An 11308-nucleotide genomic window follows, 5' to 3' on the forward strand; every position below is an offset into this window, starting at 1 on the left:
TTTTAAATTGTGTCATATGAGATTCAGCATCTCATTTAACATTTAAATTAATGATTTTAATAACAGAAGAATTTTATATGACATCGACAGTTTAATGTTGTAATTAGAATGTTTAAAGTTTGTAATTAGAATGTTTAAAGTTTAAGGACTAATTTAAAATATAGGTTATAGTTTAGAGGTTTTTGTGCAATTATTCGTGTTCTTAAAATAAAAGAAAAAAAATACGCTTATAATAATATGACTTATTTAAAATATAATATTATTTTAGTAATTTTTTTAATTGAATTGATATCGAGTTGATTTATGAATACAAAGTACACTTGACCCATTAAAAAAACCGAATGTAGAAACATCAACCTCATGAATACAAAGTAAGATTATTAGGTATTAATCAATAAATCATTCACACAAGTTGGTGTGTTAAATTCGATCCCAAATTTTTTAAAAAAGTAAACTATAATCAATGTCATTTAATTATTAATGATTTTACATTTTTATTATTTAACTTCAAAAATTATAAAATAATTATTAAATTATTCAAAAAATTTTATTTAAGTCACAGGATTATTAAAATTGTTATTATATGACATTTTTCGTTTATACCATGCACTAATCAAAAGCTTTCTTTTTTTTTTCACAGTTTAGTTCTTTTTCATAAAATAACTTTAAATATCACGCATCTGCGAATTAAAATTCAAATAAATTATATCTCTAACATTGATTGTCAGGTTAACTTGGATATGAGGAATGTTCTACTTATCAATAAATACTGATCCATTATATCGATTATTAAATCATCGCTTAAAATTCATTATCGAAACTTTTAAAATACACTTAATAATTTAGTTATTTTGCTAAAAATTTTGAAAAATTTAACCATTTAAATAAAAAGTTTTTGAATAAATGGATTAAAATTTTGTAATTTTTTAAAATTAAAGGAGGAAAAGAAAACTTTATTCAGCTACAATTTACCCTTAAGAGTAACTCTTTATCGTCAAAGAAACAAAGGTTTAATCATTCAAAATCAGTTGCAGAACAAACTATCCAACTCAAACTCAAGAATCGAGAAAACGAGCCACTGAGAGAAAACTATTCATCAGGGCCCCAAAACACAGAGTCTATTATTCCGAACACAAAAACCCCTCAAGCCGGGAAATGTAAGACAACCGGCGGGGAGGGACAGGGAGCATCCAGAACGAAAGAAAGAGAAAAAAGGGCGAGGGGAGAGAAGAAGGTGGGACTGGAGAACCTGGGAAAGGAAGAGCGGCGCCGGCAATGACAAGAGGAAAGGGGGAAAAGGAAGGAGAAGGAAGAAGGAACCAAAAGGTGAAATGCTAGAAACAAAAAATAAGTGGGTGAAAAGCAAGGCTTATGATCCATGATTGAAGTTTACAGTTTCTTGTTAAAATAAAATTTGGTTGTTCACACTTGATTATTACCTGCTCTGACAAGAAGAGAACAATGTAGCTCACAAGACAATGTTTTTGCAATAACATATCCTATTTCAGAATCAAGAAAAATTCATTGGGAGAGCCAAATTTTTTGGTATAAACCATCGTAGTTGTACTTGGATGCCATGAAAAAATGCACACGCATATGGATTTAAACCTTCAAAACCCCTTGAGGAACAAGGGTTATAAATTCATTTAAATCCTCTGTAAATCTACAACTAGAATTATAACCCCCAAAAAAACAAATACAGCTATACATTCAAACCCCATCTCTCTTTGCTGCATTGCACAATCAACTCAATCCCTATTCACTACACTACTACTACTCTTACCTAGAGAAGACATGAAACAACCTCGACTGGAACAACCCTTCTTTGATATGGTAGCCTTAGGGCTATATGACTTGTTTTTATGACCACCAAGTCCCCATCCATAGCTCTTACATGATTTCATCTTGGATCTAATATTTAAAGGACCCAACACTTTCTCTGGAAGGTCTTCTATGCTCCTCACGCTTGCTAAAGATGTGAATGATTGAGACTTCCCTTCATAATATTTAGAAAGCCCTCTCCTGCAATTCCATTTATTTATATATATATTGATCAAACCATTCATCACAACCTACTACTTAATCTCCTAAACACTTGTAGTTTTGTTGAAATTGTTTACCTGATAGGTAATTGAGCCATGAGGTCGGATAATTCATAAAGAGGTCCATTAGATGATGATGATGATGATGTTGCAGAAGATGCATCCTCAACCATGTCTGATGAAGAAGATATTGAATAAATGGAGTTATCTGAGTTTTCTCCAAGGGAGGATTCACTGGATATTAAATCACACGTTTCATCATTATGATTCCCTCTCCCCATCATCATCAAGTTGCCGCACCATGCTTCATTGCAATCCATTTTCTTCAGATTCATAGCTGGAACAATAACAAGAACAAGAGCAAGATCTGATTTCTGAAAACCCTATGTGCAATTTGGTCTTCTAGGAGGGAGCATACAAATCGATATATATATATATATAAAGCTATTGTTAGCTGATAATAATATGTGGTGGTATTTAAACATATAGAATAAGCTTGACCAGTTTATTTATTATTTTAGATAATAATTTCTTTTTGGTTTCTTGTATTCCTTTATTCCAAGATTTGTCATTATCATTTTCACCAAAAGAAGAAAAAGATTTGTCATTATCATCTCCTAATGGTCTAAATTTAATATGGCTTTCCCATTGTACTAGGACATTTGGATAAGATCTAAATTGAAGGCATCCATATCCTAGTCAGTCACCTTTTTCTTTTTTCTTTTTTTTTAATTTTTAGGCTGAAAATGAGGTTACTATCTTTAGCAACTTTGCTTGAAAAAGCTATGACATATTGCACATATTTCCATGTCCCACAACTCCCAAAGAGGCAATCACATTGGTAGAAAAGGCTTCCGATACTTGAGGAATCAGTGTAGGTGCATTTGGAAAGTTCAATATTTTAGTTTTCTTAACAAATTCTTCACAATTTAACTAAAATTTTCAATGACGAGATATCAAAGTTATTACCATGAAAGAATGTACTATTCTTTCTCTTAGTGAATATTACTTCTTCTCTTTCTCTTTTACATAAAAAGATATTAAAACTCTAAAAAGTTGAACCCAAATTTGATTTGAAATAATGGCAGGTAGTGAGTAATAAAGATTTGACCCCATCCACTCCCTAACAACTGTCTTCTAAGTACGGAGCAAGAAAATGGGATGTGGTCAAAAAGCGAACACATAGGAGCCATTTCCCTAGGATAAGAAGGTTGAGTTGGGGACAAAGGCTAATGTGCCACCGCATCACCCCTCACATTCTTATCCATTTTAATCCCATTTAGCTCAGGATCCTAATTTCTCAACCATTTTTGAAAACTCCTAATCAATCTTCTTACTAATATTAAACATTTGGACTAAATTCAAATTTAACACAAATAAGTATAAAAAAAAAATCATCATAATCATATTAGTTATCATTTCAAAGAGTGGGATACATTAGTTTCCTTTCAATTGAGTTGATATTCGAGAATATAATCATCTTTCTCCAATTAATAACTAGATATTATAAAATCTCTGATTCAATTAATATCACAAGCCAATCGCATATCAATTCAATTGAAAAATTACCTAAATTTAAATTTTTATCAAAATCAATTATATTATTATAATAATATTTATATTTTATCTTATAAAATATTACCTAAAATCAATAAAAACTCATGGTACTTTTTTGTATGTGGTCTAATCTAATATATTAAAACTCTCTCTAAAGTTTGATATAGTGACATCTATTTATTGTTTGGCAAGAAATACTTCATGGGAGGATTAAACTTAAAACTCTACCGCGGTTACTTATGTCATAATGTTCTTGCCACCAAATTCAGAGGTTGTTGGCAGTGATTTTAAACTTTTAAATTTAAATAAGTTACTTAATATATAATAAATGAAATGTTTTATTATTTAACAAATAATTATTATTTAATATAAGTGAAATTTTATATATTAAAATATGGATAAACTATATTAGTAGTCACTCAACTATTAGTAAGTGTTTTTGTTGGCCACCTAATTATTCGACTTTTTCTTTATTGGTCACCATGGAAAGATAAAATGATAACTTTTAAAATTGACATACTAACAAATTTAGTCCTCCAAATTCAAAGTTACTTAATTTAATCCTCAAGTATTAATCTTATAAAATTGGTGAAGATCAAATCAATGAAGTTAAGTCATCTCAGCCATTAGTTTCCTATCTAACGGTGAAGAATAGGAGTATCAAGAGAAAATGATGGGAAAATGTGAAAATTATGATTTTAGATTTTTAGATGTTTTTATTTTTAATGTGTATATATATGATCAAATTTAGTTGATACATTTATTTTTTAAAGCTTTTTAGGCGAAATAGTCATAAAGAAAATGTGAAAACGTTGATTGTTAAATTTTTTAGATTCAAGACTAAATTGATACAATATATAAATATTTTAAGGTTAAAGTTATTTTATACTAATTTTAAAAACAAACATGTCACTTTTCCATCAGCCCTCATCACCAAAAGAAAAAAATTGAATAATTATTTTATATTTTTTTATAATTGAATGATAAAATAAATTACTGATAATTGGGTGTTTACCCTAAAAGAAATTAAAGTTATGTGCTAAAAGCGAAGACAATTTAATTATACACCACTTTCCGAAAAAAAACAAAAACAAAAGCACAATAATAGAAGCCTGAACAATGGAAAAGGTTTTAAATGGGAAGGATATTGGCTATTTTTGGATTGGTTAAATTCTGCTATTAATCCCTATATTTTGCAAAAGTTGTAAATTTAGTCATTATATTTTAATTTGGTTACTTTTAGTTTTTTTACTTTTCAAATTTTAAAATTTTAGTCCTCACCAAATGATAACTGTTAAATTCATTAAGTTCTGTTATTTCTAAAATCTAATGCATCAAACATATTATCATATGTTTAATGTTATGTCAACTTGTTATTTCCACATATTCCTCACTAAAAATTCAGTTAATAGATTAACGACTATCATTTTGTGTTGAAACTGAACTTTCAAAATTTGCAACTTAGAATGATTGAATTGAAACATATGGACTAAATCTACAATTGTACGTATAATACATGACTAGTAATTAAATTTAAACAAACAGAATTCACAGGTACAGTTTGGATCAGGACTAAAATCGATCAAATTAAAGTATAGGGACTAAGTTTATAACTTTTGTAAAGTAAAAGGACTAATACAAAATTTTAACCTTTTGTATTTTAAAGTGTACTGGGCTACGTTACTTGGGATCAAAGGAAAGTGGGCTTGTTTTGTTTCAGTATTGGTTCAGTCCTGTTTGAGGGTAGTGGCCCAACATGGAAAATTAGAACTCCAAGACAACAAACAAACATTCTCAGTGTAGCGGAATCGAGATGCTTCCTCTTAACTGGAATTCATAAAAAATATAGTGAAGTCCGGTCCGAAACACTGTGCGACTCTGACACTAAACATGCGCCATCCACCAAAGCTTAAGTGCTCTCACTGTCTCACTCTCCCCCTCTCAGAACCAACCTTCTGTTTTTGTGTTCTTTTTTCCCTTTAACAAAGAAATAAAGACGTTACACTGAAGAACGTTGCAAGGTTCAACACAAGTTGTACTGTTTTTTGTGAACAATGGCTTCAAGATTCAACCTTGTCTTTGCTGTTTCTTTGCTGCTTCTTTTAGGTATGTCCTCCTTACTTCTTCTGCAATACAAGTCTTCACTTTAAGGCTTTAATCTCTGATTTTGATGGAATACCCACATTTATTTTGACTAAAAATCTCAGCTTTTTTATATGCTTCATTCTTTTCTCTGATGGGTGTCCTTGGTTTAGTTATTTGCTATTTTGGGTCATCTTGTACTGCCTTAAATGTATCAAGCAATGTTATCTTTGTACACCACTTGCATTTAAGATCATGTTATCAAATAGGTAGGGCTTCAATGTGTAGCAGAATGGGGCAGCTATATTACAATCAATGTTCTAGTCGGTTTAGTTAATATCAATCCTAGATTAGCCGCATTCCATGTGGAATGTTGAATGTCCTGTCTGATAATTAGTTCTTTAACTACTTGCAATGGTTTTAAAACTGTAATTGAATTTGCCTGTTGAAAAAGAAATGCAATGTTATGTTTTTGTCTTGGTAATAAATGTTGATTGTGTTGTGCTGGCAGATTTCTGTAGGGGAAGCATAGTTGGAGTTTGCTATGGAAGGAATGCTGATGATCTTCCAACACCTGATAAAGTGGCGAAATTGGTTCAACTTCACAAAATTAAATACCTAAGGATTTATGATTCAAATATCCAAGTGTTGAAGGCATTTGCAAACACCGGTGTTGAACTTATGGTGGGAGTTCCAAATTCGGACTTGTTAGCATTCTCCCAGTTCCAATCAAATGCGGATTCCTGGCTAAAGAACAGCATCCTTCCGTATTACCCAGCCACAAAAATCACATACATCACAGTAGGTCTTGAAGTCACGGAGAGTCCTGATAATGCCTCTGCCTTGGTTGTGCCTGCTATGCAAAATGTCCTCACTGCATTGAAAAAGGTTGGCCTGCACAAGAGAATTAAAGTTTCAAGTACTCATTCCCTTGGGGTTCTGTCCCGGTCATTCCCACCTTCTGCTGGGGCTTTTAACAGCAGCCATGCATTTTTCTTGAAACCTATGTTGGAATTCCTAGCTGAGAACCATTCACCTTTTATGATCGATTTATATCCTTATTATGCTTATAGAGATTCTCCGAGCAATGTCTCTTTGGATTATGCTTTGTTCGAGTTATCCTCAGAAGTCAGATCCAAACACAGGTCTACTTTACACCAACATGTTTGATGCCCAGATAGATGCCCTGTATTTTGCCCTGATGGCCTTAAATTTCAGAACAATCCGGGTTATGGTCACTGAAACTGGCTGGCCTTCCAAAGGTTCACCCAAAGAGAAGGCTGCTACTCCCGACAATGCTCAGACTTATAATGCCAATCTAATTCATCATGTTATCAATGACTCTGGCACTCCTGCCAAGCCTGGTGAAGAGCTTGACGTGTATATTTTCTCATTGTTTAATGAGAACAGGAAGCCTGGACTGGAATCAGAGAGAAACTGGGGCTTATTTTATCCTGACCAGACTAGTGTCTATAACCTGGACTTCACCGGAAAAGGTATTGTTGATGTGACAAACAGTGGGAACGGCACCAATTCAAATGTGACAACCTGGTGTATTGCTTCTAGCAAAGCTTCTGAAGCAGATTTGCAAAATGCCCTGGATTGGGCTTGTGGTCCTGGGAATGTGGATTGCTCTCCCATTCAGCCTAGCCAGCCATGTTTCGAGCCTGATAATACACTTTCTCATGCCTCGTTTGCATTCAATAGTTACTACCAGCAAAATGGGGCTACTGATGTTGCTTGCAGTTTTGGAGGAAATGGAGTCAAAGTCGACAAGGATCCTAGTAAGTCCATTACTTTAAGCTAAATTTAATTCAAAGATTGCATTATACATGCATATTAATACCTATTATACCAACGCTGCTCATAGGTGTGAACTTTTAGCTTAAGTGAACATTTTTCTATCCAATGTGCCTGGTTTGCATGGTTTTTGAAGTCTAAAAACTACTATTATCCCTTTAGGAATATTTTATCTTATGAAAGAAGCTAATTTGTTTAACTATTTGTGCAGGCTATGATAATTGCATCTATGTTACTACAAAAGGGTAAGCACTGATTTTCTTTGTCATCCTTCCTTGGATCTGTTCCCATCTGTTGAATGCGCCCATCAATGAATTCACTAAAGTTGTTCTGGTGATTATCTCTCGTGCAGCATAAACAAAACTGCAACAAGTAATATGACCGCCATAGCTAGTACTTCGTCATCCAGACAGACTGAAGTGTGTGCATGGATTGCTAGTTTCTTTCTAATGATACTAGTCTCATTTGTTTTAAACCCCGAAAAGGTGTTGGATGCATCGATTTCATGGCAGTTGAGGGGTCTGGCATGAAAGTATTCAATAAATTTGTGGTGGGGAAGAACTTGCTGCTGCCTTCTAGTTTTTTGGTATGGTATTGATGAGAAGTGTATATGATGTCCAATACCGCTGTTGTATCAAATGTGGTGCTATTTCCTAGTCAATGAATGTCCCTGTTTTAAACCCCGAAAAGGTGTTGGATGCATCGATTTCATGACAGTTCAGGGGTCTGGCATGAAAGTATTTAATAAATTTTTGGTGGGGAAGAACTTGCTGCTGCCTTCTAGTTTCTTGGTATGGTATTGATGAGAAGTGTATATGATGTCCAATACCGCTGTTGTTTTATCAAATGTGGTGCTATTTCCTAGTCAATGAATATCCCCTGTTTTTGGTCCAAAATTTTCATGCTTTTTTTTTTCTTTTTCTGATTAGGTTAAAATATGCTTCAAGTCCTTGTACTTTTAGTATATTTGTAAATTAATCCTATTTTTATTTTTAGGAATTGGTCCCTCTATTTTTTAGATTTGAAAATTCATGTCTAATTGTTAACTTTATTAAATTTGTTGGTATAGTATTTTGAAAAAAAAATATTCCATAGAAAATTAATTAGACCCGAGTTTGATTTGGTTTGATTAGGTTTTTTAAGTTTTAATTTTTCAAACATAATTTGATTCGGTTTTATTATTTTTATGTTAATTTTAGGTTTTTACTTTTTTGATAAAATAAATTGGCTTTGAGTTTTGAATAGTTTCGACCTTTCTCTATAAATATTTAAAGAGCAATTAAATTTTCAAATAAAATAGAAATATAAAAAATATTTGAAATTGTTTTTTATTTTTGAAATGTAAAATATTTACTTTCACATAAAAATATATCTTTAATTGGAGTCATTCAAATAACTTCCATCATCCAAAAACCAGCTTGAAATCAATTTTCAATATTTTTTTTTGAGTTCTATAAAAGATTGTAGCCTAGCCTACCAAAGAGTCATTTTCTTACCAGGTCTTAATAGCGTTAGCAAACATAAAATTAGTTGAACAAATTTGGGCAAATGATTTACCAAATCCACTAGAAAAAGAAAGGTCACTGTAAATGTAAAATACAGTATTTCAGTCGACAATCTTCGATATTACCATCAACCAAACTGGTACAGTAACAAAGCAAAGAGATCATAAGCATCACTATTACAAACACCAACCATTCTGTATCATTAAAAAGGTTCCGATAACTTAACATCCTATTATTTAATTGCACCCCCAACCATTACTACAGGAGGTGGTGGATGCACTTTCGTATAGAAGCCAACAAGAATTGCAACAAATAAGGCACACCAATGAGATCAAAGACCCTGATCAATGAGATAATCACCCAGCCTTTCCACAACCATGTTGCACTGCCCGGGAGTCATTGGCTCATCATAGATGCCGATGATCAAGGCCTGATTGGTCTTTTTAACAGTAACACCTCCAGGTCCCTGAAATTTAAATGACAAATGCTCAGAATACAACCATGAAACAATCAAATATTCCAGACAGCAACTAGAAAGTTATGCAGTAACAGCCTCGATGCCCCTCCTTTTGTCAAGTTCTCTCTGGACAAATACACTCCCTAAGGAATCTCGAATGACTGGAGGCACAAACAAGGGCAGCATAGAAATAGGTAACAGCAAAAGCCAGATGCATAGTGCATAGATATGTGAGCACAGCATCAATGCACCTAATTTTGAGCGGCTAATCACCATTAAAATCACTCTGCAATGTGTTTAAAAACAAAGTTTAGGGTGAAAAACCAGCAATGAAGTTCAGTGTTTAATGGATTTTATTTTCATTTTATCATATCAAAAGGTTGAACTCGAACTATACTTGGACCTGAATGTGTGAATGACAAATCTATTTGGGTTGATCATAATGTAAATGAATGCATGTGTTCATGAGATTTGTTCGTGTCATATACGCAGTGAAGCTCAGAACCGACAGGTCACCTTCTTCCCTCGAATAACAGCTCCTGGTTCACCTTGAATCACCATGTATTTAGTGCCACCAAGGTACAATCCGGTTGGGGCAAGTGATCCGGGTTCAGAAAAGTCATTCATGATGCCATTGATTTCTTCTTGCTTAAACTGAAATAAGCATAAAACCCAGAAACAATAAGCACATCAGGAAAAAGAAAAGAAAACCATTCTATTTTACTGTCTAAAGCAAGAGAAAATAGCTATAGAATCGAAAAAACAGGGTTTGTAGTACTCAAAACATTTCGCTCTATAATTACATATATCATCATTTACTAAAATTATGGTCAGCTGCAAAGATCTGTTAGCAAAACTTGATTTCACTTGCTTTAAACAACGCTTAATGCTTACAAAACTAAGAAATCTATACAAACAGAAGAAAACCCAGGAATTATACACATTTTCCATGCATGAAAAATCAAATCTGTCAGCACCTCATGCAAAATAAACTAGCAAATAAAAAAAAAAAGAAGAACTGTGAAGAAGAGAAAGAAAAGAACATAAAATTAGTTTCAGAAAATAGAAGAAAAAAAGTGGTTTGGGAGCAAATCAGATCAGGTAAATGAATCAAGTAAGGAGAATTCAATCATAGTAATCAGACCCCTCTTTACTCAGAAGATCGACCTTATTTTTTTCTGAGAAACCAAACCTAAAGGAAAGAAGCAAAGGTTAATGAAAAGGAGGAAGAGTGTAAAAAGAGAAGAAAACCTGAGGGAAATTGGAGCTCTGAGCCCAAACGCTGCCGTCTTGGCCGATGATAGCAGCGGCAGAGAGATGGTTGCCTTCGATATCACACAACAGGTGATCATCAACATACGTTTGCCACGACATCTTCTTCTTCTTCCTAAACTTGTGTGAGTTTTTACAAATAAATAAATGAAAGAATAAATAAGTGAGAAAAATGTTTGACTCAAGGACAGAAGTGAGTGGAGAAGAGGGAGAGACAGGGAGATATAGCGTTAAAACTACGGGATCTGCTACATTCCTCTTTAATTCTTACCTGTTAGTTTGGGCCACAAACCATCCTTTTTTCCTAAATTAAAACCCAAATTTTGGTTCCCTTTTCCTTTTCTTTCCAATTTCCTTTATATGGAATACCAAATAGAATGGGGAGGGAATTTTTTATATTTATTTATTTATTCGATATTAAAAGTTTTAAAATTTGGTTGAGAGGATTTTTGTTGTTATGAAAAAAAATTAATATTAACGAAATCATTTTAGTATAGCATAAAAAATAAGATTGGGTTGTAATCCCACTGTAAGGATAAGGTTCGCGGGAGTGTGCTTTCTGATATGAAATGTGTAAGACCATGGTTGAAAGA

The 11308-nt window shown here is 33.0% G+C and overlaps 2 protein-coding genes and 1 pseudogene across 2 annotated transcripts; 1 reads left to right on the top strand and 2 right to left on the bottom strand.

The window, feature by feature from the left end:
• Positions 1-1609: 1609 nt before the first annotated feature.
• On the bottom strand, positions 1610-2495 carry LOC107962710 (uncharacterized). The gene is made up of 2 exons (XM_016899190.2): positions 2121-2495; positions 1610-2022 (listed from the first exon to the last, which is right to left on the bottom strand). The coding sequence occupies exons 1-2, from the start codon at positions 2375-2377 to the stop codon at positions 1749-1751; spliced, it is 531 nt and encodes a 176-aa protein (XP_016754679.2). The 5' UTR covers positions 2378-2495; the 3' UTR covers positions 1610-1748.
• Positions 2496-5432: 2937 nt separating this feature from the next.
• LOC107962709 (glucan endo-1,3-beta-glucosidase 13-like) lies at positions 5433-8377 on the top strand (annotated as a pseudogene).
• A 708-nt stretch (positions 8378-9085) lies between these two features.
• On the bottom strand, positions 9086-11021 carry LOC107962708 (profilin-1). The gene is made up of 3 exons (XM_016899189.2): positions 10695-11021; positions 9960-10097; positions 9086-9452 (listed from the first exon to the last, which is right to left on the bottom strand). The coding sequence occupies exons 1-3, from the start codon at positions 10815-10817 to the stop codon at positions 9318-9320; spliced, it is 396 nt and encodes a 131-aa protein (XP_016754678.1). The 5' UTR covers positions 10818-11021; the 3' UTR covers positions 9086-9317.
• Positions 11022-11308: the final 287 nt, after the last annotated feature.

This window comes from Gossypium hirsutum, chromosome A06 (assembly GCF_007990345.1).
Source record: "Gossypium hirsutum isolate 1008001.06 chromosome A06, Gossypium_hirsutum_v2.1, whole genome shotgun sequence".
NCBI lineage: Eukaryota > Viridiplantae > Streptophyta > Magnoliopsida > Malvales > Malvaceae > Gossypium > Gossypium hirsutum.

Coding starts and splice junctions, on each gene's coding strand:
- LOC107962710 (XM_016899190.2), bottom strand. CDS start 2,377: ATGAATCTGAAGAAAATGGATTGCAATGAAGCATGGTGCGGCAACTTG. Junction 2,023..2,120: donor ATGGCTCAATTACCTATCAG/GTAAACAATTTC, acceptor ATGGAATTGCAG/GAGAGGGCTTTCTAAATATT.
- LOC107962708 (XM_016899189.2), bottom strand. CDS start 10,817: ATGTCGTGGCAAACGTATGTTGATGATCACCTGTTGTGTGATATCGAA. Junction 10,098..10,694: donor AGAGCTCCAATTTCCCTCAG/GTTTTCTTCTCT, acceptor TGCTTATTTCAG/TTTAAGCAAGAAGAAATCAA. Junction 9,453..9,959: donor CTGTTATTCGAGGGAAGAAG/GTGACCTGTCGG, acceptor TTTAAATTTCAG/GGACCTGGAGGTGTTACTGT.